The following is a 27,394-nucleotide window of genomic DNA, read 5'->3' on the forward strand; positions in this document are numbered from 1 at the left end:
GGGAAAAATAGTCCTTTCTGCTTCAGGCAATGCAGAATTATTTCAAGGCTAATAATACTAAAGGGCCATTTTATTATTTTAAAGGCCAGGAATCCTAGCACTGTAAAAGACGCAGGATTTAAATGCATCTGTAACTGTGCTGATTCTTACCCAAATCTTTCACATAAGCAGACAGATGTATAAACTGTTCCCACGTTACAATTTTAGATGAATAATTGATAGGCATGACCACCTCATCCTTTCACATGATGGAGAGAGTGACTCTGGGAGACTGTATAACTTATGAGCTGGGGCTTTACAGCGAGTTAATGAAAGGAAGAAGACAAAACAAACAAAAACCTCACTTCAGATAGTGGCTTAATAACAGCACAGAAGCTACTACTGGGGAGAGTACAGACAGTGACATCCTCATTTCTGCATTGTACAAAGAGAAATGGAAGCGCATTCCATCCATTAAGGTCTCTCAAGCATATACCAGGTACAAGCCTTTAAAAACAAGTAATGGATTCTCTGCAAAATTAAAGGCAATCCCAAGTTAACGGGTGTGGGGGGGAGATCATTCCTTTAGTGCCTAAAATCACAGGTCTGTTTAAGGAAACAGATCTAAGCCTCATTCTTGTTCATCAGGTTGCTGAATTCAAGCAAATTTGTCATAACAGGCCTTCATTCACTCTTGTCATAACAAAAGGAATATTTTACACAGAAAATTTATACCAAAAATATACAGTGTAATTGAGTCAGTAAAGTTTTAATCCCAAAACAAGATGCATACTGAATTCACTCTCTTCAGCACCCAGTACCTCAAAATATGGAGGGGAGAGGGGATTTATTGTAATTTACTCTGGTCATTTAAATGGTTTTTGTTAACACTTTTTAAAAACTAACAGAAACGTGTCTCTCTTCCACAAGACACCCAGATATGCACCCTTTTTCCAGCTGTTGCAAGTCAGCAGTATTCAATCTTCACTCTGATGCTGGCGGGTTTTTCTTTGGTGTGTGGGTGCCTCCCTATGCCTTCACTTTAGAAACCCTGCTGAGAGGGGATGGTGTGGGGACTATCCAAACGGACAAAACCCTGCCTGCATTAAAACTGGGGAGGAGTCATGGCTCCCATTTAGCACCTGCTTTGCATGCAAAAACTGAATGCCAATTAAAGAAGGCTCTCGGGGCACACGTTTTGAGAAAACGGCCAGAGAGCCACTGCCAACTAAAGAGAACAAAACAGCTATGTAGGCAAAGTGTCTGACTCTCATTGGGACCATTATGTGAAGCATTTGAAAACCTGCTCCCTCTTAAGCTTCCAGCCCTCCCATTAGGGTTGCCAACAATATGGAGAAAAATCTTCTGCCCTTTTATGAAATACGATGTACCAGGTAATGTCAGTTACCTCTGTGCCGTGAAAAGCTTCAACTGCCTATTTCCAAACACTGATCCTGTTAAAGGGGCAAGACATTTTTCCTCCTGGTTATTGGCAACCCTACATTCTTATCCAATCATAGGCTTAAAGGCAGCCCTAGAGCAAAACATTTATTTGAAGCTGCCCTAATCTATCATTGTGCTTTTAAAGCCACAATACATGTACCGGTATTTAAAAATCTATGGGGCTTGTACTGAAAAACATAACATGACTCTGAAGTTGTGTTTCTCAAAGAACAACCCCTCCCTGCCACACATTGAGCTCCTCTGGAAATTGAGAGAAGACTTTCAAAAACAGCTTCTAACAGTTGGCATGGAGGTATATTATGTTTGTGTGGGGACACACCTTCCATTCAAAGGGTGTGTCAAAATTGCTATTAGCCAACTGATTCATGCCTTTTGAGGCATTCTCCATGGAGGAATGTTACTAAGAGACACAGATCATGTCTGAAAGAGAAAAGGAAGTGTGCTTTCCCTACCCCATGTGAGTGGAGGGGGAAAAATCACTCGTGGATAATATTAGGCACAAAGTTCGGCTGTACTACTGCAGCAAGTTCCTTGGCATACATCTCGTACCTCCCAGTCATCTGGAAAGAGGGGGGGAAAACTTGAATGCTCTTCCATCATATATCGCTGTAAAAATTCAAACATACCACCCCTAATGCCCACAACAGCCTTACAAATGCAACTCAAAAATGTTTGGTACCTGCTTCTCATTGCCATCTTAACGAAGATATGGTACCATATCCACACAGGTGAAAAAGCACTCCTTCCCAGAGATGGAAAACATCTGGCTATTGATGCCTGCAGCCTTTTCCAGAAGAGGAGGTATTTTTTCTCACAGTGACTATTTAGGGCTGATGGAAACAGCCTGGAGTTGGCAGAAGAGATCCCTTTTAGCAGCAGTATGGAGTCCATTTCCTTGTGAGAGGTGGCTGTAGGAAAACGTCCGGTAAAAGGGAGTGGGGGTAAACCACTAATGGCAAGAGCAGTGCGGGCATGGTGAAGTGGCCAGGCTTTGAGCTACATGAGAAGGGATCAGGGTTCCCTTGGCACATCTACTGTGTTTGTTTTTAATCTCCCCTCTCTGGTTTTGCCACTGCGCATTGCCTCTGTTCAAGGCATCACACCTCTCCCTCATCTCCTTGTCACGTAGAAGAGAGAGCTGGCTATAGGCAGATCTCTAGGTAAGGAGAACAACAATTAAACACCATTAGGTTTTCTCCTCTTCTGGTTCTTCCCCAAGCCAAGGGTCCTCTAGTTATCGTGTTCAAGTGCCATCAAGTCTACAGCTGTAACTGCTACTGCCAAATGCCACAGGAAAATGACATGAAGACTTTTAATCCTGGACAAGGGAGCTGAGCTACCTTCTTTTACTGAAACCCAGCCGAACAGGACAAGTAATCTGAAACCTCTCAATTGTTGCCGTCAGAATACCGAACCAACATAAGCTTGATGGTAGGACAAGCCTTCTTAAACTTTTTCCACTCACATCCCCTTTTCGCCCGAGAAATTTTTATGCAACCCCAGGTATATAGGTATATAAAATAGGTATACAAACCAAACATTTACTGATAATAAATCATAAAGAAATTTATTTTAAAACAATTCTTTGGTTTTACTGTTGTCAATTTTTTTGTGACTCCCACATCCAGTTACACGACCCCCACTTCCTTTCACCGGAAAGGTTTTTCCCACAGCCACCTCTCACCAGGAAAAGGGACCCCACACTGCTGCTAAAAGGGAGCTCTTCTACCAACCCCAGGAGGCTGCTTCCATCAGACCTAAATAGCTGCTGTGAGAAAAAATACCACAGTTTTTGGTCTAGGAAGTGGAGAGGCCATGGTCTACACGAATCACATCTCCTCCAGATCATCTGCTTGCCTAAGTGCAAGTTGGTGGGAAGTTCTCTAGACCAAGGTTGTGCCATTCAGCCTGTTATGGTGGGATTGGCATCCTCACAAAGGATTATGTTCAAAGCAGCAGGTGGGGGGCCTTGTTTTATTAATGCCTTCTGTAACTCAAAACATCTTTAAGCAGTTTTTCTGGTATGCCATCTGCCTCTTCTTGGAAAGAAATGCCCTTGCCATGGTGTCCACACTTTGGTCATGTCAGAGTTAGAGTACTGTAACACTCTATGTGGGGCCATCTTTGAAGGTCTCTCAGACACAACTGGTTTAAAATGCTGCAGAAATGTTGTTAACAGGAACATGACATACCAGTCCAGTGCTGCAACTATCTACACTGGTTCTTGTAGGTTATCCGGGCTGTGTGACCGTGGTCTTGGTATTTTCTTTCCTGACGTTTCGCCAGCAGCTGTGGCAGGCATCTTCAGAGGAGTAACACTGAAGGACAGTGTCTCTCAGTGTCAAGTGTGTAGGAAGAGTAATATATAGTCAGAAAGGGGTTGGGTTTGAGCCGAGTCATTGTCCTGCAAAAAGTATCAAAGGTAATGTGCTAATCATTGTCCTGTAAGTATCAAGATAATGTGCTAATGAGGGTGTGGTATGTTATGCGGATTAGCTTTGGATTCCACATGTTAACAGATCACTTCAGGATACAATGGTTCCATATTAACATACCACACCCTCATTAGCACATTATCTTGATACTTACAGGACAATGATTAGCACATTACCTTTGATACTTTTTGCAAGACAATGACTCAGCTTAAACCCAACCCCTTTCTGACTATATATTACTCTTCCTACACACTTGACACGGAGAGACACTGTCCTTCAGTGTTACTCCTCTGAAGATGCCTGCCACAGCTGCTGGCGAAACGTCAGGAAAGAAAATACCAAGACCACGGTCACACAGCCCGGATAACCTACAAGAACCAATGAACTCTGACCGTGAAAGCCTTCGACAATATATCTGCACTGGCTTTCAATTTGTTTCTGGGCAGAATTCAAAGCACTGTTTTTTACCTAACAAATCTCCTAAATGGTCTTGATCCAGGATCTCTGAAAGAACATTTGTTCTCATCCCAAATTGCATGGAGGTCTGTCTCAGAAGCTCTGGGTTCTCCTGCCACTTGAAATGAGTTAGTTGGTGTCTTGGGATGCATACAGCCTTCTGAACTGCAGTACCACCACCCCTGCAATATTCTCCCCCATGAGAACCACCTGGCATCTGAGAAAGACCTTTCTATTTTGGCAGGTATCTGGTCTGTTGCTCAATTCCTTCTATTTTGTGCGAGACTTTGATCCACTGGATTCACCTGCTGCTGATTATGCCAATGCATTTTATTGTCATTTTAGCTTTCATTACGTATTGTTCTCATGTGTTTTAATGGCCGTCAGATTTTTTGTGGGGTGGGAGGGGAAATTGTCATTTGGAAAAGTGCAATAATTGTTTAAAGAAGTAAATAATTTCGTAAGTTTGCCCATTTCTGTCTTAAAAGGCAGGAAGATGAAGAAACTTACAGACTCTTGTGCACATTTTACAAGTGTGTGGCTATTAGATAATTAAATCCTGTCATATTAAACATATTTGTATCATTTACTTTAATATGTAGCATAAAATCTATCTCTTTGGCAGGACAAAGGCTGTGGAAAGTCCTCCCAACAGAGGTTCCTGGGACTTCCTCACTGCCAGAATTTACAAGGCAGGTGAATACCATTTTCTTTAAATAAGCTTTTGAGCTTATTTAAGAATGTATATTATTTAAATTATATTGGGACTATGGCAAATCAATGGATTTGATGAATTTTTGGAAGCTACTGTTATGAAATATTTCATTCATGTGTTGAAAACTGCCTTGAGAAATGAGTCAGTCAAATGTTTGTAGGAAAGAAAGAAAGCAAATCTGCATAAAGAAGGCCTTACCTTAAAATTCCATTTGTCACCAACTTGCCTGCAAAGATTTAAGTCCATCTCAGCCACCAAAAGGCCGTCTTGGGTGCGGGAGAGTTCAGGGGTTCGACTCCCATCTGGGGCAGCTACATAACTTGAGCCATAAAAATGACCCAAATCGTGATGAGCTTCAGAAACAGCAACAAATAAAAAGGTCACACACTGCTTGGGGGCTCTTCTAAAAGGAGTTTCAAGACACATTTTGTTATCAGTAAGTGTTTTTTTTAATAGACCAGCTTCCTGCCATTACATTCAAGGTGGTTCACAATTCTAAGTTGCTTCCATCCAAGAGTCCTTTTGCGCTACTATGGGACTGCTTTTCTACAAGCAGCTGAATTCAGAACCACAGCTCTCCAGATTATCAGAGAACCAGTGTGGAGTAGTAGCAAGTGTCCAGTTGGGAGATCCAGCCATGACCCTCAATGGGGTGACCCTCGTGTTAAGCACTCTCTGTTGCAAGAGTAAAACAGAACAAAGCGGAAAACCATATACGGTACATTGCCCTGAGCCTCTTAAAGGAATGGCAGGATAAAAATGTAAAGTGGGTAGATAAGCATCCCTTTGCCCCTCACTCGCTTCAGAGCCACCTTCAGTTGCTACCAGTGATATGCAACCGAGGGAAATAGCGGAGAACAAAGAGCTGTTGCTTCAGACTCCCAATTAGCACCAACCCCCAGAGGAAAGAAAGCCAAAGGTGACTGCAAAACGTACCATCCCCTCCGTCTCCTGATGTAAAGGGATTTGGATAGAATTCCTGCAATTAAACAAACGGAAGATGGCACTCTTGCTTCATTCTGCCTCTCCCAGGGCAACATGACGCTCACACCCTCCACAAAACTAGATTAGCAATGTTGCCTTTGTTATCGGACAGTCTTTGTAAATCTAATAAGATCCGTCTGGCTTTTGAATAAAGCATTGCCTTCTCCCTCCAGAGTGCTCTGTCTGTGAATTCAGTCTCCCAGTCTGCTTGCTGATCAGGAAAGGCAAAACCCTTTGGCGGATGCGTGCCCACTGGTTCATGCCAAATGGGCAAGGTGGAGTCTTTTACTGCACCTGATGTCACAGTAGCGTTCACTAGCCACCTGCCACTCAGTGAGGACTGAATAGGAAGGGGAGGTTGGGAAAAGACATGGTAGCTACACCACTGCATGAGAACAACAGTTCATATTCTCACAGGTACAAACTATTTGGTGGAGAAATGGCCAAAGGCCCCAAAAGGTAGGGGCTGGAGAATATGCTGCTATGGAAGACATGGCTACTGGTAACCTCTGGTCGCCTGAGGACCTTGGTTGTGCACATACCTCTCCCACACCCAGCTGCCCCAAACTTTCACTATCAAGAAGCATGAGAACACGCAGGACACTTTCCTATGCCATAGCATCCCGTACTTGCCTGTTCCTGCCAGAAATTAGAGGCAAAGAGGGGGAAATGGCAAACTAGAGATGGAATACTGATAGACCATTCTAAAGGGCAGACTGCTGATCAGAGAAGCACATTTTCCCCATATATCTATGATTAGGTATTTTCCTACTACTATATCATTCTGTTAAGTATCATATTTTGAAACGAGCATCCTTCCAGATACAACACATGAATGGAGCTATCTGAGTGTGGGGGGAGAGAACTGTACAAAATGACTTCTCATGGATCTGCTAACCCCAATGTACATAGAAGGGAAGAGGGACTAAGCATGCTCCGTTCACAACTTAGCATGCCCCCCATGTCTCCCTCAAAAATGGACACAGCAGCCTAAGTACAAACAAGGTACACATCTGGGTGCTGGAATGCCACTGGTATGCGCAGACAGGCATAGGAAGAGGCAGGATCAGCATGTATAGCCCTGTTCCCTCTCTGTATGGCTTGGCTTATACATGAATGGGTTAATCTTACTGTGTATCTTTTTGTGGCCCTAACAGTAGTGGGCCATGGAAAACTGCCCGTTTTGCCCACCGCATAAAGTAGTTCTGACCCAAGTTATACATCTAAAACTACAAAGAGCTGAAAAATCTTACCGTTCCTACTCGGTTGATGGCACAGGTGAAGCAGTGGTTAGCAATGGCGGCATTTCTTGCCTCAATGGGCCACAAAGATTCACTGCAAAAATTATTTTTAAACAGTATGCACAATGTAGAGCTATTACTGCAGAACATGAAAAACCCATTTTAGGGACCACCTTCCTCCCCATTTCATTTCACAGGTTTTATACACAACAGTGTTTTCCAGGGGTTTTCCAGCGTGGTGTAGTGCTTAGGAACAGTGGACTCTAAGCTGGAGAACCGGGTTTTATTTCCCGCTCCTCCACATAAGTGGTGGACTCTAAACTGCTGAGCCAGGTTGGTTTCCCCACTCCTACACATGCAGCCAGCTGGGTGACCTTGGGCTAGCTACAGTTCTCTCCGAACTCTCTCAGCCCCATCTACCTCACAAGGTGTCTGATGTGGGGAGAGGAAGTGAAGGCCATTATACGCCAATTTGCGACTCCTTAAAGGTAGAGAAAACTGGGGTATAAAACCCAACTCCTCTTCCCCCTCTTCCTTCTCTTCTACCTTCTGCTGCTGCTAATTCAATGCAGTGAAATGGGGCTTCCATGCGATGGGTTTCATTACATTTTCCCTGCCCCAGTTTCACCAGTGACCATTCTCTCTCCCTGTCACATGGCACTATTTTCCCCATTGGTAATTGACATGTCATCAATAGGCCACTTACCAGTTAAAAAAAAGAGCCTCCAACCTGGTAGGACTGAGGCAGGAAAAATGGCACCGATGTGGACAGGACCAGGAAAGATCTGGACTTTCCTGTCCAAACAGTCACCCAGATTGCTCCAAAAAGATAATGGCAAAGCAGGTTTCAGAAAGAATGCAGCAAAGCCAAGAAAAATCCAGGAAGTGCATGAAATCTCTGTGATACCATGGAGAAGCAGGGGGGGAAATCCTACTTCCCAACAGCATCTAAGCCAGAGCAAAACAACCTGTGCGGAAAATCTATTTGTAATCCAGAGGAATTATGGGGAAGGTGCTGGGGCAAACAGCTGCTTTCAGGGGCTGATTCCAATTAAGGGCCTTTTCTGTGTCTGGATCATGAGGGTCAGCATAAAATATATTAGTGCCAAAGACAAAAAACCCTAATGGTGCAATCCTCCTCCCACTATATGAGGCACAATCCACCAGAAAGTTTTTCCGCACCAGTCTCATTGAAATGACTAGGAACTGCTCTTCCTTCAGTTAAAAAAATTTGGGGGGAGGGCGACATAAAACAACCATATGCAGCATCTAGCTTGGCCCTGGCAATGAACACAGGTTCTGGGACTAGGCTCCAACTCAAAGTAAGACAGCAAATTAAGCCAAATGAGTGTAAAGAACGGCAAGCACCCACTTCTAGAGAAGCACTTCAATGTACTGTGTTGGAGGGCCATACGAAATCTCTCCCCGCCTTTCAAATTAGGCTGGATTTAAATGTACGACTTTGCCAGCAGAGAGCATCTAGTTTAAAGTGGGCTGCTACTTGTGAAAAACACACATACTGTGTATGTTATAAACGAGATGCTGTACAAGTGCAAAGTCCTACCGGGGAATGCTTTTGCTTCACTAGTATCACATTTAAATCACACCTGATGCCTCTGCCAAGTAATAAAGCAATCAAGGGGAGAGAGAGAACCAATAATCCTGCCGCAATAAAACCATTCAGAGAAGCCAGGGAAAAAAACCTCTCAAAAGTGACATACAATTACATGTCAGTTTCCTTTCTAATGGGCATTGAAGCAATCCAACATTTTAAACAGAAGGCACAATCCAGCCAAAGTTCAGCTTCATCCTACATCTGACCTTTAAGACATTGCATGAAATATGGTAGGAAAAGGCGGGCGAAACCTGGCCTCGCCCAGACAATGAAGAGGGCACATCAAATCACTGTCAGGCAAACAGAGTGTTGCTTCTTTTAAAGGAAGTTCCCGCAAAACCTCCAAATAAATGTGTTTTATCCTCAAGGCCATAAAATATCAGCAAAATAGAAATGATACAAATAAAAGCATGGGACAGCAATGGAATAATCATCAATGTATGTGTGTGAAGTGCCTTCAAGTTGCCGCCAACTTATGGTGACCCCTTTTGGGGTTTTCATGGCAAGAGACTAACAGAGGTGGTTTGCCAGTGCCTTCCTCTGCACAGCAAGCCTGGTATTCCTTGGTGGTCTCCCATCCAAATACTAACCAGGGCTGACTCTGCTTAGCTTTTGAGATCTGACAAGATCAGGCTAGCCTGGGCCATCCAGGTCAGGGCAATCATCAATAGAAATCAAGAATAAATACAGTATCAACAGTCACAAACATGAATTTTCACAAAGACTGTTTGTATTCTGGCCATCATTAAGGTAGAGACATTTTGAGTGTTTACCACAAATTTTCACTGTTTTTTTTAAAAAATACTGTTTCTGATTACACAACCTCTGAGCAGCCAAGGGAGAAACTTCTCCCAGACACAGAGTTACAGAACAGCTAAACAAATAAGGCATAATTCCTCAACCTCTGCATTACAGCAGGCACAATATCATAAATCATAAGGACTATTCTGATCTCACCCTTCAAGCACCACAGAGGGGGATATGATTAAATCTGTAAAAACTTCTTCAAGTGATGGGATAGTTGCTTGCTTTTTCGCTCAGTATGCTGCTTTTGGTACTGAACAATCCAACCTAGCATTTATCAGCTCTTGTAACAACACAGAGCCTCAGTCGAGATAGGTAGCAGCCCATCAGAATTACGTACTTGGCCTAGTTAGGTAATTGTTATTATTATTATGTACAAAGCACCTAAAAATCGAGGTGCTGTACAATAATTTAATTACACTAGCTGCAGGTTTACAATCCAGGTTTTTTTTTACTGTATTTATAGTCTGCCTTTCTCACTGAGAAGAGCCCCGTGGTGCAGAGTGGTAAACTGCAGTCAAAAAGCTCTGCTCACAACCTGAGTTCGATCCCAACGGAAGTCGCTTTCAGGTAGCCGGCTTAAGGTTGAGTTAGCCTTCCATCCTTCTGAGGTTGGTAAAATGAGTACCCAGCTTGCTGGGGGCAAAGTGTAGATGCCTGGGGAAGGCACAGGCAAACCACCCCGTAAACACAGTCTGCCTAGTAAACATCGGGATGTGACATCACCCCATGGGTCAGGAATGTCCCGGTGCTTACACAGAGTACTACCTCTACGTTTTTTTCTAGCTGAGCTTCAAAGTAGACAGTGTAAGTTCTTACACTGAGACATCTAATAAGTACAAGTTTAGGTTGATACAATCAATGTAGGGAAACATCTAATAAGCCATTTACTAGGACTACCGAAATCTGATTGAGCCTAGCTATTAGGCATGATAAAGAGTGTGGTATGATGTAGAAAAATGGTATTACAGCAGTAGAAAACAATGAAACAACAGAAGGGTAATATGTGCAACCAACTGATAATACATCCCATACACAGTGGTATAATTTATTTTATTCATGTATTCACTGCTCTTCAACTAAAGGTAACTTTCAGAGCAAGCCAGTGTGGTGTAGTGGCTAGAGTGCTGGTCTAGGATCTGGGAGAAGCAGGTTCAATCCCCCCTCTGCCATGGAAGGTTGTTGTGAGGATAAAATGGAGAATGGAAGAATTATGTAAGCCACCTCAAGTCCCCGCTGGGGAGAAAAGTGGGGTATAAATGAAGTAAATACATAAATGTTACAAAATAGAAGAATGTACTAGACTAACTAACTGCACTACTCCTCATGGCTCTGGTGGAAAGGGAGACTGAAACATGAAGGAAGATCCCCCCACCCCTTTTCCTTTCCTGGTTTTGCAGTAATGCACTCCTGGTACGTAATATACTGTCACAATTTGCTTTTCCTTAGCATAGGATATGATTTTTTTTTAATCATCCTTGGGCTGATGCAGGAGAAGTTCTTAACACTCTTATGAAAAAGAATGACAGAAGCCACAGGGCAGCATGAGCCAAACTGAACACAATTTCATTGGAAAGTTTTAACACTTTTTTTCAATATTATATCAGATTTTGCTGGTCTTTGACTGTAAATAAATTTGAATTTCATTGGAAACCATCACAGTACACTTCTGCCAACAAAGCAAAGATTTGATGACAACATAGGATAGCGCATTCTGCATTGAGCACATGAGATTCTAACTATACCTGAGTTTCCCAATAGTTGCAGAAGGATTAAAAATGATCTCTGCTCCATTCAAACTGTACATGAGCCAGTTGAGAGGATGATGGCGCCCAAAGCAAATATTGACAGCAATCTTTCCAAACTGAGTCTGGAACACTGGATGTCCTCTGTCCCCTTCCATGTAGTAGGTTGACTACAAAACACACAGAGACAGACAAATGCCTTAAGGACTGAAAGAAACTTTACAGGAAACACTCAAAATACACTTCGGTCCAAAACGCTTCCTTCTTGATGCGAGCCTCTCGGCCAGAGAGCCAGTCTAGGCAACGGGGCAAATCTACTCCTTCGTTCACTTCCTCAGCCGGCACAATTGCAACCCTGAGGTGAACATAAGAACATAAGAAAGGCCCTACTGGATCAGACCAAGGCCCATCAAGTCCAGCAGTCTGTTCACACAGTGGCCAACTAGGTGCCTCTAGGAAGCCACAAACAAGACGACTGCAGCAGCAGCATCCTGCCTGTGTTCCACAGCACTCAATATAATAGGAATGCTCCTCTGATACTAGAGAGAATAGGTATGCAGCATGACTAGCATCCATTTTAACTAATAGCCATGAAAACCCCTTTCCTCCATGAATATGTCTACTCCCCTCTTAAAGCCTTCCAAGTTGGCAGCCATCACCACATCCTGGGGCAGGGAGTTCCACAATTTAACTATGAATTGTGTGAAAAAATACTTCCTTTTATCTGTTTTGAATCTCTCACCCAGCTTCAACAGATGACCTCACGTTCTAGTTTTATGGGAGAGGGAGAAAAACATCTCCCTGTCCACTCTCTCCAAACCATGCATAATTTTATAGACCTCTATCATATCACCCTGACCCTTCTCAGAAGCATTTGTTTAAGTGGTTCTCAACCTTTTTTGCTCCATTCCCCCCTTTCACCATTGTTCAGAATATAATTCCCCCCTTCCCAAGATAGTTTAACTCAAAAAAGCAAACTACAGTTTTACAGATTGTACATAATCTACAGGACATCACACTTTTCTGAATAGTGGTCTCAATTTCCCCCCTGGAATCCTAAAATTCCCCTCTTGGTGAGAACCCATGGTTTAAGGTAAACGTATTTTTGCATAACATCTTCTGAGAGCAAAGTTTGAGCTTCCTTGATAAACAATGGGGGAGGGGGGAAGGAGGGGAGAAAATACACGCAGCTCTGCTTATATTCATCGTCAGCTTAATAGATGAGATCAAAGAAACCAGCCACAGCCCCTTCTTAGCAGAGTTCTAAATGGCAGCATCTGCAGGGACGAAAATCTGCAGGCAGATGCGTAACCAACTTACACCATGGCACAGACTGGTTGTACCTTGGCTCTGCCCCAATGCGGAACAGTTGAAAAATCCAGACCAACACAAACTGTGCAGGACAAAGAGAAACAGCACCACTAGGCTGCCCCGACCCACAATGTTCCTGATTTTCCAGGCCCGGCACACACTGATTGGTCAGTGGTGCAGTGGAGGGCGCAGACAAAAGCCTGAGCTGCTAACCATCACTTCTTACTATTAAAGAGAAAGTAAAACTCTTCCCAAAGCAATCAGGGAGAAGTCCTGGCTTTTCTGTGGAGGCAGAACCACCCTTTCGGTAGTGTGGAAGGTCAATAAAAAACCCACTCTCTTTGTGATTTCTTAGTATTTTATTTTATGACTATGAAGAGAGGAAATGGCTGCTTTGGGGTAAGAAGGAGGGAGGCAGACAACTCATTAGTTCTTTCTCTCCAGCTCCTCACTGGAGGTCCAAATCATCTCCACAGTAACTAATTTTGTTGTCTCAAAGGGGATTGATTTTATGAGCATGCCCTCCCACAGAGCTGAAAAGGTCAATGACTCCTCTGCCCGTTATTTTTTACATTTGGGAAGCAGGCTGGTGGCTAACTTTTACATTTTGGTCTCACCGATTTATCACAGGAAACGTTAACAAGCATCTTCCCCTTCCTTAGTTCCGAACACAGCTAACAGAAAGTACGAACTCAATTCTTGTTTCTGAGGTTTGTTAACAAAAATCAGTATAACCACAACACTGTGTGTGGTTTTGTGTGCGTGTGAATAAATTTTGATGGATTTGTGTAAAGTTCAGGTCTTCTTTTTACACAGGTCATGATTTTACAAGAACAAAAGTGAAGCACGGCTAAGATAGGAAGACCAGAAGTGTTTAGGGTTAGAGGAAGGATACGAGGAATATGAATGATTGGCAACTCCAGCTTGGGAAATTCCTGAAGATTTGTGGGTGGTGCCTGGGGAGGGCAGAGAGCTCAATGGGGTGCGGTATGTCCTGTGATGTCACATTCTGGTCAAAGGTCAGCTCCTCCAACTCCTCCCCTCCCTGTGAGGTTACTTCCTCCCACCAAAATATAAATTTTGAATTTCCCGCCTCATATCGCTTCCCTCCACTGCAAAGGGTAGATGCTCTAGGATTTCTGCTTCCCTTATGGCATACCACAGAGACTAGAAGACTGTCACCTGTAAAGATTCCATGAGTTTGGCAGATCAATCCCAGAATGCTGTCAGAGCAATCTTTTAGCAGCTGTTCGGGAGAACTGTCATGGCTGTAGCCTGAGGCCAAGTTGCTTGGAGAGGCAATGCCTACCTCCTCTATGTTCAGCCCGCGCTTTTTTAGGCTTATCAGATCATGTTGAGGGGCATTAACTGGGAAACAGTGAACCTTGCTTAGAAGGAGGGATGGTTTCAACCACCGTGAAAGAAACAGTTATGAGTGCCTCCTCAATTCTTCCCTGGCTGTTTTAATGCAGGTTTTAGTGATCATATTTGCTCTCCTTTTTACGCTGTGGTTTTCTGTGTTTATGATATTTTATTTGCTGTTATTGTATCATTTGAGTACTGAGCTCCCTCAAGAACCATTAGGTTAGAAGAGTGGGACATAAAATGTCTTAAGTAAAAGAAAATCCTAGGTAGCGCTGACAAATGGATGCAGCTAAAAGCTACCACTGACCTCATTAAAGTCTCCAATCCGCGGGATGTGATTCTTCCTGCTTTTTCCAAGGGCAGCACCAGAGTTTGAAATCACCACTGCAGTATTCCACAGAGTTCCTCCATGTACGTCATCCCTTTCCAGGATTGGAGACACCACAACCATATTGTGCTTCTTGGCTAGCTGCGGATAACCAATTTTTATGCCATGTTTAATATCCCATTACAAAAAAAGGAGCAAGTTGTATTCAGATTCAAACTGCCAAATAAATGACTGGGCCAAGGCAAATCAGAAACATAATAGGAACAGATGTAGAGCATTAAACCCCCCTTGGGAGTTATTTGTGAGTACTAGTGAGTTTATTTCAAAGTTTCAGGATATACTCACAAAGCTGTATCAAGGATTCTTCAATTATGTTAATGCAATATCATTTGGGTCACTGCCATTACAAATGCTGAGGGTTGACTAGACAGGGGACAGGTTTGGAGGCCCATGCACCATGATTTCATCATACCTCACTGGAAAATGACAGCCTCGGAGAGATCTGGACCCACCTGGTGCTCGGACTTTTGTACTATTAACCAGAATTGCTCAAAAATTCATCAACAGGCACTTTGAAAAGTATTCTTCACACCATTTGCATTCATTTGGACAAAAAATTCCACCACATTAGCACCTTCAGTTAAACATTTCTTCTCCAACTTGACTTGATGCATTCATACATTCCACTGAGGTAGCCAAGACAGATTCTACTGAGCCTCCTCTGTACACTCAAACGTCCCCTGTTACATCATTGTGCCAGCCAGGGAGGCTCCCTGTGAGTTCACCTAGATCCTCCTCCGCTTTCCCAAGCCAAGGAAAAGGGAATCTTTTGCATCCTATTCAAATCCAAGTCCTATAACTGAAGACAAAATCTACCCTCAATTCATGCTTGGCACTCAGATTCTGTTGTGTTCTGCCCGGTTCATCCTGAATTCAGCTCCCTCGCCTTGTTCATCTCTGTCTTACACTGAAAAGTTCACAGGCCTTCCCAGTCTCCCATTACCTTTGAATTTCTACTTTGATTTTGCTTGGATCTCTGCCTCTAGGGTTAGAACCCTAGAGAGCATCTCTGCGGGCAAATCCAAGCTCTCCTTTTTATGGTACCCTCAGAATTTTCTGATGAATTTTTGGCTGGTGAGATGTTTGGGACCCTCATCTGAAGAAATCTCTACTCAGTACCTGCATTAGTATGTGATTACAAGCCACTTTGTTCTGTGTTTTAGCTCCTGCCCTCCTTCTTGAGTGGTACACTTTGCACAAGGGTTTGCAAGCATTGGGAAGGGTTGCATATCATTGTGAGTACTAGAGTATCTAGTGCTATGTCTGCATCCCTGAGAGCCTCAGGAATACTTTAATGCATTGACTCAAAGCTTTCCTGGTGGGGTTGGAGGGGTTGTGGCTCAGTGGTAGAGCATCTGCTTGGCATGCAGAAGGTCCCATGTTCAATCCCCAGCATGTCTAGTTAAAGGAACTAGGCAAGCAGGTGATGTGAAAGACCTCTGCCTGAGACCCTGGAGAGCTGCTGCTGGTCTGAGTTGACAATACTGACTTTGATGGACCAAGGGTCTGATTCAGTATAAGGCAGCTTCATGTGTTCATGTGTAGTGCTCTTTTCAAGCTTGCATAGAAACATATACGGGATCATTTTTTGACAAAGGAGCTATTTGTGTGTATGTCATTGTCTCAAGCCAGGAGTAAACCGTCTCTTCCTTATACTCAGGCCTCCCTAATTTGGACAAGACTGGAACGCAGGCCTCATTCACACAAATACATATCTAAGTATATGTGTGTTTTCCCAACCACACACAGTAACAGTCAAAGGTTAGATAATGATTTATAAAACTCTGGAATTGTATTAACAGCTCTACAATTAATACGTTTTTTGAGGTTTCTACTGCTGTACTGGTTTTAGAAGTTTTCTGTAGGATGTTTAAAATTTAATTTCCAGCGTGTCAGAATGTTTTAATGTTTTCAGTGTTAAATTTTGTAACTGATGTTTATTGTATATCAAATATGCTGGCAGCCACCCTGAGCCTAACTTGGCTGGGGGTGGGTGGGGTGGAAATAAAAGCTTATCATCATCATCATCATCATCATTATGTTTTTTTCTAATTGGATTGAAGGTTCTTCCTATTGAATCTAAATCTTTATATTGCACATTGTCTATTTTAATACTGTTGTGCCTAGTAAACACACACACACCGGCGAGATCAGGCAAGACATCACCGGAATATGCATCCTCTGCTAAGCTCTCCTCCTTCCTTCTCCCCCCCCCCCTTAGCCAAGGACACTAACCCTCTGGCCCTATATAACACAGGGCTCTCTCTTCTGAATAGCATCACGGCAGGATACTTAGATAAGCATGCGTATAACTTCAAATGTAACATTTACTGTTGTGTATCAGCCTTCTTTTGAAATGAAGTATAAAGCTTTCTATCTTCCTTTGTTCTGGGTGGCAGTTTCCCTTTTGTTGATTGGGTCTGTCACCCGGTTCTATGCTTGGCCAAATAAAAGAACTGTTTCTTTAACCCAGCCTTCTCCCTATTATCTTCATTGGACTCTACGGATAATTGGGTCACAACAATACAGTCCTAGACAGTGTTTGAAGTGTAGTATAAAATAAACAGTAAGGCAAGAATTCAGTTCCCTACCTTCTGGCAGAATCTTGTTGTTGGGCCATCTTCTGCTGATTCAGCAAATTCTGTCCAAGGAAGCTTCTCTCTTGTACAGAAAGCAAAAGGCATTGCTGGAAAAAAAACCAGAGTGAGTCATTAACACGACAGTTTTGTCACCTGGAGGTTCTAATCAAAACCCATTCTTCTTCTACTACTGAATCTTTACCATCTTTATGAAAGTGAGACTAATAACAAGCAAAAAGAAAAAATGCAGCCTGTTCTAGGCTGCCCTTTCACAAAGTCACCTGGATGCACCAGACAGCAGCTCTGATTTTGGTGTCTTACATTTATCATACTTGACACCACAAGCTTTCTGTTTCTAGGACTATTATGCAAGTAGCTTTGTTTAGTGCCAGACGACTGTCTACTTCTTTATCTTGAAATAAGTTATTAACATGATTATCTTTTCAAGCCCACCCCACTGCAGGGCTGAATTCAGAATTCACTACAAACATACAATGCTCTGAGAATGGGGATGACTCAAACACTCAGGAATTTCCTCCCCACATCAATAACAGATGTTGTTTTATTATAACAATCTCTATCTACCCTACTCTGCCATGCAGCTGGCTGGATGACTTTGGGCTTATTGCTCGCTCGCTCTGTGTCACACACACACACACACACACACACACACACACACACACACACACACACTAACCTACCCCACAGGGTTGTTGTAAAGAAAAACTGAGGAAGGGAAGAACCATGAGCTCCATGGTAGAAGGAAGAGATCAAACTGTGACAGACTGATTGACCCCTGGCATATGAGGCACCTCTGGTTGCCCTAAAAGATACCCAGAGAATGTCGTTTGCCTCTGAGGCCTTCCTGTCTGAGTCTGTCCTCTGCTCCACTCTTAAGGAGACTCACACTACAGAGATATACTTTAACACTATTATTCTTAAACTGTATGCTAGGCCACACCCATGCACTGTGAGAAACAAAGCAAATAATTAAAGGCTTCTGTGAGTGTGAGCACCCAATTACAGAACCCACTACGTCTCTGTGAGAGTTGCGGTTTTGACCTTGCCTTCTTCCAATGAGTCTCAGTTCAGGCAGGTGACTCTGCACTGATTCTACACTGGGTGGAACTGGGGAGGGAGAGGGTGAGATGTTACAAAGCAGGAAGTTGAGTAGAATTGTAGAATGGGCAGCCTGGACAGAACTTTGGCAAGGAGCCAAATTATAAGGCTAAACACATGTAGGCAGCGGGAGATACACAGCAGGAAAACGTTCTTTTCTGACAGGGCTTCACAATTTCTTAATCCTCTGGGGTCTCTTTTAATTCCTACCTAAAGAAGAAGTCTGTGCCTTTGATAATCTGCTAATATACCCATATGGCCATGCCAATAAAAAGTTCCCTGTGTGCTCATCCAATCACTCCCTGCTGCAGAAATGCGGCAAAACTACCCACTTCAGATAAGGCTGCCTGTTGCATCTCCACATGCTCTAGATCTGCCTCCTTCCAGATCAGCAGTGAGTCACAGAGGGGTAAAAAAGGGGCCAAGCTCCTCTGAAGGCGCATCATTTTCATACATTATATAATTATTTGGGGGTATGAGTGAAGTGTGCCACAATTTCGGGGGGCGGGAAGTATGCCTTGTATCAAAAGTTTGGAAAATGCTAATTTAAAGAAAAGGATATCAGCCGATGACATAACACAGGGAAAATGGGAAGTGAGGGAAAACATATGAATGAATGGAACGGCTACAGAAAACCAATGAAAGTTATTTCTAGGGAGGCTTGACAGGGCCTTGCTCTTCTCCAGGGTGCTTCAAATTGTGAAGAAAAACATGAAAAGTGTCAGGAATGCTGTATGCTTCTTTCGGAATATGATGCTTATTTATAACATAAATTTATTGAAATCTGGAGCATGTCATTATTATTGCAGGCTTTAATGTAGCAGTTTAATTGGTTTGGGATTTTGAGCATTAATTAAATCAAAACCCAAACACAGGGAAACAAAGCAAAACACTACTCACTCCAGGCCTCTTGGAAACAGACTACATTCACTTTGCACATCGCTGCCACCTCCACAATCTCTTCTATGCGCTTGTGCAGGGCAGCTACCTAGAAAGAAACAGAACTATTGTAAAGGTTCACATGTAACATTAGAATAGTTCAATTTTACCATGTAACCTAAATGTAGACCCTTCTGCTGAAAAGCAGTAAAAAATACAGTGACTAATTAAATAATGTTCCCATTTTGTTTCCAATTTAGCCATAAATTAAATCCCAAATTTAACTTCTGATGGATTTGAAAAAAAAGGTAAAGGTAAAGGTCCCCTGTGCAAGCACCGCGTCATTCCTGACCCATGGGGTGATGTCACATCCCGACGTTTTCTAGGCAGGCTTTGTTTTACGGGGTGGTTTGCCAGTGCCTTCCCCAGTCATCTTCCCTTTACCCCCAGCAAGCTGGGTACTCATTTGACCGACCTTGGAAGGATGGAAGGCTGAGTCAACCTTGAGCCGGCTACCTGAAACCAACCTCCATTGGGATCAAACTCAGCTTGTGAGCAGAGCTTGGACTGCAGTACTGCAGCTTACCACTCTGCGCCACGGGGCTCTTATGATGGATTTGAAAGGCCTCAATAAAAAGCAGTGGCGGTCTCAGTGTACTGCTGTGAAGAACAGCTGATAAAAATATCTTGGACAGGCAGGTTCGGGTGCTGCAGATATTCTTATCAATTCCTTCGAGGTCTCCTTCCATTCTAAATCTTGTTAGAACTCTTGTCTCGAACAGTGAAGCTAGAACGTGTGGCACGTCTCAAGTTGAAACAGGTGCACTCCCCACCCCTTATAGTCCTCTTTCAACTGTGACTAACACAATACTCCCTGACAGCTTTGAATTTCTCAACTCTCCCCGCAACTCCATTGAAGGATGGAGGATTATATGAAGCACTGCCAGAGTTTTAATAGCTATATCCATTTTACTTTAACCCAACCATTCTCAAGCTTTCTGAAGTGGGACCCACTTCTAAACTGATTGTTCTGTTTGGGGCCCATGCCTAAATTTAATGTACATTTTAGACCCACTCACAAAGTAACTCCTTACCACTTTAACCCCACAAGATCAAATGCAGGAATCTCAGATCAATTAACAATGGACAAGCTTATATTCTATTTCTCATGATTATTACTTCAGTATATATAGCATTACTGAGTAAAAGGCTGTATTTCAGGGCCACTTTGCACATTATGTGGAAACAAACCCAAATTTTCCATTGTGCTTCCCAAAACCTACTCTCCCAGCTCACCCTGCTGGCTTGTAACCCATCAGTTTGAGAACTACTGCTGTAACCCAATAACTTTGGGGAGAGGGCATATTTAAAGAATGAAATGGTATGTCATATCTTAAAGTATATTCAGAAAAGAAAGAAAATATATGTTATCTGATCAGAAACAAATCCAAACAAGTACAGGATAAGCATAACCTCTTTACTAAGGCCAATTAAAATGATGAAGCAGTGAGCTAGCTTTCAAGTTTCACAGAATTCTTCTGTTTCCATTCTTTAAAAAAGAGAACAAGAGACAAACATTTTGCTAGGAAAGGACAATATGAAATATAAGAACACTGTTTTAAAAAGATTCAGGAAGTTCTTTGCAGACTAATTACATTTGTTTGTGCCCAATACAGGAGATCTGATAGTGAAACAAAGAAACAATAGCATTACCCTTGTAAGTATAAACTTCAGGAGCTATTCAGATCTGTCTGGAAGACTTCCTTACACTGGTGGGGGGTGGGACGAAGGGGGCTCAGTAGCCAGGCCAAGCCATTTCAATACATAAATCTGTCCCTGAGTAAACAATGCAAATGAAGAGCATTTGCACAAATCTGCAACCTATTTCTGCTAGCCAACAAGAATCCCTGTCCTCTGACTGCTGAAGTACCCTGTTTATTCTCCCACTGGCAACAAAAATCAAGCCTCTCAGGACAGCCTTGACCCATGGAAACAAAGAAGACACCCAGCTCTAAGATTTCATCTAGGGCAATTAAAGACTTGCAGATTGTGGTGTTTTGCTATGTAAATATTTTGTGTGTGTTTTATTTCTGTGACATTAATGTGGGGTTTTATATACATATTGCTGTAGTTTAAAATGCAGGCCTCTAGAGCAGTGGTTCCCAAAGTGGGCAGTACCACCCCCTGGGGGGGATTACCTAGAGGGGCACTAAGAGACAAGGGGGCAGCAGGGGGGCGCTAGAAGTGGGCCCCTTCAGCTGTGTTGTTCACTAATTTACAATAGATCAAGCTATGGCACCATGCTGGCAAATATGGTGAAAACTTTTCAGAATTTTTTTCCAGATTTTGAAGAAGTGCAATTAATCGTTACTGTTCTGAAATTTATTATTATTATTATTATCATCATCATCATCTTTAGTGAATCATGCAAACCCCTATTTTTAATAATGCTTTTTATAGGATAGGATAGGGTAGGGGACGCTGAGGTTGAGTTTGTGGAACCAAGAGGATGGTGGCTGGAAAAGTTTGGGAACCACTGCTCTAGAGTAAGAAAGGATGGGCTGGATGGGTGACTGAAATATGTTATGATTGGATGGCAGCTGTACCCTGGGGGAGGAATTCACTGGGTTTGTAGAGGGGGTTTGTGTGAGAGAGCGAAAAGAAGGAGTTGAGTGGGGGAAGAGATTGAGTGAGGTGCTGTGGAATGAGAAAAAAACCTATGTTCTTTGTGAAAGTCATTAGCCCATGTGGCAAGTGAGGAAAATAAGCCTGTGTGGCTAGGTCTATTTAAGGAACCTTAAAGAAAGAAGAACTATACCAATCTGAAACCATTATGCTGATATTATTTCTAAATAAACTATTTATGTTTAAGTGAAAACAACTGTTGTATTTAGAGTAAAAGATCTCCTTTTACTTCAGAGCCATCCCTGTGTCCTGACCTGTCATTCTACCAAATGTCAAATACCACAAGCCATCCTATTCTTTTGGTTCAACTAAGAAGTCTAAGGCAAGAGCCTTTGGTGGCAGCAAAAATAAGTAGGAAACGCTAAGGAAAGGAAAGAAGGCAGAATACTACAGCCAGGTGCCTTTCCAGGTGCTACATAAGGGGTCTCAGAAAGAAGCAAAACACTATATGAATAATTAAACAACAACAAAAAATAAAGCTGGCATTGTAACTACAATCGGAATAGGAATAGACAAACTAGAAACAGGCTGGAGGCTCGCCTGGAATCTACTTTACTGTCTTTTAAGCACGAGACTAAAGCAGGTTTACACAGGTTTTTAATTAGGGGAGTTATCTTTCCAGCTGTTTTATGGTCTGTATCTGGCCTGAGGTGTGTTTTATGGATACTTTTGTGCTGTTTTTATGCCCCCAGGCTTGTTTTTATATGGATAATTTATTGTTTGCATTGTAAGCCTTTTACAGCAAGATTCTGAAGAGGTGGCACAGAAGTCTCCTAAATAAACAAACAGAAGATCAGGGCAAATATATTAGACTGAAATTAGCGGTCAATTAAATTTTCTGCAATTCCAGCAGAATGTTTGAATGCAGTTTTCCTTGATGGGGAGCCGCAGTAGGGAAAGAGAAATGGTTATATGGAGTCTTTCATCAAAAATCTGTTACACAATCATGGGATAAAGGGTCTTGAATGCACTACATCCTCTGAATTTTGTATACTTTTGGAGAGACCCAAATGCTGAAGCAAATTAAGAGAGACAAGGAATCCCTAACAAGATCGGAAGATTGTAATTCATATTGCTTGAAGTTCAGGATATCAGGCAGCAAATGGCCAAGGTGGCATTTCTGATGCATGGAGTTCACAACTCCCCATTCCTGCTGAACAGGAAACTGTGCTGTAATGCCAGGACATTGAGATTCAGAGTTATGGGAGCAGGCAGATATCCAGCTAGCCCTGGAGCTCAACTGTTTCACACTATTTCAATAGAATGGGGAATTTCCTCACAATTTGTCTCTACCCCCATTTTTCTGCCCCCCAACTTGATTAACAAGGATGATGACGTTAGTCTGCAGCCACCCTCTTTACTAGCAACAATAGTACCTGTTCAGCAACCGGTGCATCTGTGGGAAGTGGAATTTTATTCTGAATCAATCCCACCCGGACAACACGTGGCTGCCTCAATTGCTCCGGTTCAGCTTGAAATCCATAGCCCAGTAGATCAAAGTTCCTTTCACCAGCTGCTGATGTAGCAACAGAAGGCAAATCCAGTGGCCTGGAAAAGCAGAACAGAAAAGAACAAAAACATTCTACCTTCCCTCTGTTGTATGGCAACAGCAATTTAGCAGGGGGGTGGGGAAACAAATCAAAAATACAGTGCAGGGGCCAACTGGAGGGACAAGCAAACTGTAGGAAGATTAGGCTGCTAGCTTGACCCAGATTCACCCAATTGTTCCTTCATGCCCTCCTTGTGTAATACTGCATGACTCACCAAGCAATTATAGGGTCACAGAAATGTATTTTTGAGGACGATCTTTTAAATTATAAAGGGTTTTTTTTCCAGTTTCTTCATGACAAGCAAACAGTATCCATCAATGGGAAGTAATTACTGCACGTACAAAGAAAGCTTCTCCGTCATTTCATAAAAAGTTAAATCAAGCACATAGTGATTCTCAAATTTTTTGAAGTGGGACACACTTAGCATACTTTTTCAAAACTCACTTGCAAAATAACTCCATACTCCCTCCCTCAATGTAAAACACAGGAATCTGAGATCAGTTATCAGTGAACACATTTATTTTCCATTTTTAATATTTAGAAATACAAGCCATTACCGAGCAACAAGCTGTACCTTATGGCCATTTTGCACATTATGTGGAGGCCAATCCAAATTTGCCACACAACCTCCACTCCCAGCTCACCCTGATCTTTTGCTTCCCACTTATCCTCTCAACCCAACCACAGTCTGTGAAAACCATTCATGATCACATATGTGGGATCCTTACATAGACCCCCCAGTACCAAGAAATAAAAACTTTGCAATTCATTTGTGGGATTTTTAATCAACCTTCATAGCACAGCAGCATAACTATTGGAAAAACCAAGGTCACCCCAGTGACCTTTTTTCCGTGTTCATAAATGATTAAGTTAAAAAAAAATAGTGTCATCGTGGGTTAATGAATATCTGTCAAAAACCAAAACAGGATATCTTAAGGAGTTTGTTCAGGAGCATTCCCTTCTCCACACATACATCTCAGAGATACTGTTGAGAGAGACCATATACACTGTCGCAGAGAGGACAGGCATGCTGTTGGATCAGAAAGGAGTCAAGAATAGTGACTACACAAAAAAAAAAAAAAACCAAAAGCCTCTCCAAATGCTTGGCCCAGCCTGGTGAGTGAGTAACTCAGCAAAGGGTTCTTAGTAGTTTGACAGCTCTTGTTCAAATTATTCCTGCCATAAAGCAATTGTGGAATGACCAGAATGGGAGCGAACTGTCAATGGCTTTCAAATCTCAGCAATGCTAACAAATGAGAATACGTGATAGGGCTCCAGATTCTTGGCAAACAGAAATTCAGGTGAAGCTTTCCCTCTCATGGTGCAACACCCTTCACCTGCTGAATTCCTTCTTGCCCCATAGCTGGTAAAGGCATAAGAGACATGATAAGGAAAAAAGCAATCTTTACTGTTTCACCATTCATGGACATCACTGAGATAGCCATAGCAGGGGAAAAGAGGGAAGTATAAATTGTTTCAAGGAATGGATATTCCTTGAAGGAATAGGTACCCCTCAAAGGTTTGCTGTTTAACATCTATCTGCTCAGGTTTTTTTAATTATAAAGTACAGAAAGTTTTGTGTTACTTCACGATACCACTTGCCTTAAAAATCATCAAAATAACCCACTGAATAGCATTTCTATTTCCTCAGCATGCAAACACTTTTATGAAGGAAGCTATATCTGCTGAATTTTCTTTGTCAATTGCACTGGACTTTGCATCATCTGAGGGTCCTTCTATGCCAGTTATTTTGCAATTTTTGTGTGGCAAGAAAAGTTTCAAAAATGTGGCACTAGACCCACATAAGTACTGCCAAGGGGGGGGAAATGCCTTTCATTTACAGAGAGGGCAAGTTCACATTTAATAAAAACATTGCAGGATGTGGGAGCCATGCCAAATGACACTTAACACAGAAGATCCTGCCGTCTTAACTCAATCTAGGGCTTTAAAGAGGGCAACTGCTGAACAGTCCAATGGAAACAACCAAATTCAATACCCCCACTAACAGACCGTCATGTTAGGAAAAGTAGAGGGCAGCAGGAAAAGAGGAAGACCCAACAAGAGATGGATTGACTCAATAAAGGAAGCCACAGCCTTCAATTTGCAAGATCTGAGCAAGGCTGTCAAAGATAGGACATTTTGGAGGACTTTCATTCATAGGGTCGCCATGAGTCGGAAGCGACTTGACGGCACTTAACACACACACTAACATATATGGTAGTGAATTACATTAAATCCCCCCAAACCAGAAGTCTGTTTATTTTTCGATCATCTGAAAACAAACAAAAATGTTCCCTGAAACATATACCACAAGTAAGGTATAAGGAAGAGGCTTAGCGGAGAGAGTGGCCAGCTACTTTATTAGGCCAATATATTACGGAGCCATGTTGGATCTCTCAACATTTATATAACAGGAAGCTCACTTGAACAAAAAGTAAAAAGGATGGGAGGAAAAGTACACTTCAGGGCATAACAGAGACAGACGCCCAGGCCCAACCTACAAAACTGAAGTTCCTCTGTCATGTATTGAATCAATTCCTCCCCCCTTTTTTTGGGGGGGGGGTGTTTTTCGTACGTTGCCATGTAGCCTGATGAAGAGTTCAAAGGAACTCGAGATCCCCTTGACTGTGAGATAGGAATTGCAGGTTTGTCTGCGCAGTCACCACTTTCCACATTCTTTCCCACGTAATCTATTTTTTAAAGCAGTAGAAAATTAAAGAGCAAGAGTCCAGTAGCACCTTAAAGACTAACAAAATTTCTGGCAGGGTTATGAGTTTTCGTGAGCTACAGCTCACTACTATCTGAAGAAGTGCATAACCCTGCCAGAAATTTTGTTAGTCTTTTAAGGTGCTACTGGACTCTTGCTCTTTTCTACTGCTATCCCAGTTCTTCGGAATACCCCCTCCACGTGGTCTGCCTGCCTATACATATTATTTGACAACTCCTCGTCTCTGTAGAGCTTTTTGCTTGGCTAGATTGAATGCTAACCCTTCTTACGGTAATGCAGGGCAGAATTCTGAATATACCATACTCAGACAGGGTCTGTCCTTGCTCTTCTGGCTCTATTGACTCCTTAGCCCATGCCCTTTTGGAAGGCCGCTTTTACGAGGAACTTCAATCGCACTATATTTCCCCCCTTTTAATATACAAATCCAATGCCTCTGTGACTGACATAATGCCTTTTTTTACTAAGCGATGGGGACCCCAAGGCTACACTGTCAGTGGCAAGATTTGTTTCAGTCCTTATATCCCTCCAACACTAGATAGATGCTGCTCAAGATCAATGGATCAAGGAGCTTCTAAGGGATAAAAGGAAAGGCTATTGACACGGCTACCCATCGTGATCTATTTTTTAAAGAAATTATAGCAGCAACGGGAGCAACAGCTCACCCAGGACCACCTCCCTTCTCTGGGACTTCTATGCCAACCCCCACAAGCACAGCTGTCGGAAGCAGAAGCAGCCACCGCCCCCCCCCCTCCAGTCCCTCGCCCATGCCTCGCGGCCAGGCTGGGTCTGCAGACGCACAGCCTGCCGGGACGTGTAGTTCTAGCGCACCTGACGCGCTCCCCGTAGAGGATCCGCTTCGCTTCTGCCAGTTGCTCGGCGGGGAGGTAGCGCTCTAGGCACTGACTCCACGAGTCTATGGCCGCTGCCATGTCTCCCCAGCGCCCCGACCGCCGCGCAGAGCAAAGCGGCGGCGACGTGACCGTTGCCCTCGGAGGAGGAGGGCCCTCGCCAGAAGAGGCCCCTCGCAAGACTTCCCCCCGCCCCGTTTGCAACGGGGTGGGGGGAGGGGAGAGCTCCACCTCCGAACACCCGTTCTGGACCTGGGTGGGGGTGGGGTGGGAAGCGAGCTGCCGGTCATTCATTCATTCATTCATTCATTTATTTATTTGTGTGTGTGTGTGTGTGTGTGTTTATATATTTATTTATTTATTTTATATATGTATATAAATTTTATTTATATATTTATTTTTATATATATTATTTTATATATTACACACATATATATTATATGTATATATTATAAAATATATATAATATAATATATTATAATATAATAATATATATAATGTTTT

General features: G+C 42.8%; 1 protein-coding gene across 1 annotated transcript; it reads right to left on the reverse strand.

Moving 5' to 3' along the window:
• Positions 1-1,790: 1,790 nt before the first annotated feature.
• Positions 1,791-26,971, reverse strand: UPB1 (beta-ureidopropionase 1). Its single transcript, XM_056859607.1, has 10 exons — positions 26,871-26,971; positions 23,141-23,312; positions 19,101-19,188; positions 17,094-17,188; positions 14,422-14,583; positions 11,439-11,608; positions 7,287-7,368; positions 5,986-6,028; positions 5,248-5,402; positions 1,791-2,003 (listed from the first exon to the last, which is right to left on the reverse strand). The coding sequence occupies exons 1-10, from the start codon at positions 26,969-26,971 to the stop codon at positions 1,920-1,922; spliced, it is 1,152 nt and encodes a 383-aa protein (XP_056715585.1). The 3' UTR covers positions 1,791-1,919.
• Positions 26,972-27,394: the final 423 nt, after the last annotated feature.

The sequence above is a fragment of the Euleptes europaea genome, chromosome 13 (assembly GCF_029931775.1).
Source record: "Euleptes europaea isolate rEulEur1 chromosome 13, rEulEur1.hap1, whole genome shotgun sequence".
NCBI lineage: Eukaryota > Metazoa > Chordata > Lepidosauria > Squamata > Sphaerodactylidae > Euleptes > Euleptes europaea.

Coding starts and splice junctions, on each gene's coding strand:
- UPB1 (XM_056859607.1), bottom strand. CDS start 26,971: ATGGCAGCGGCCATAGACTCGTGGAGTCAGTGCCTAGAGCGCTACCTC. Junction 23,313..26,870: donor CTCTACGGGGAGCGCGTCAG/GTGCGCTAGAAC, acceptor CTGCTTTTCCAG/GCCACTGGATTTGCCTTCTG. Junction 2,004..5,247: donor GTGACAAATGGAATTTTAAG/GTAAGGCCTTCT, acceptor CCCTCTTTCCAG/ATGACTGGGAGGTACGAGAT.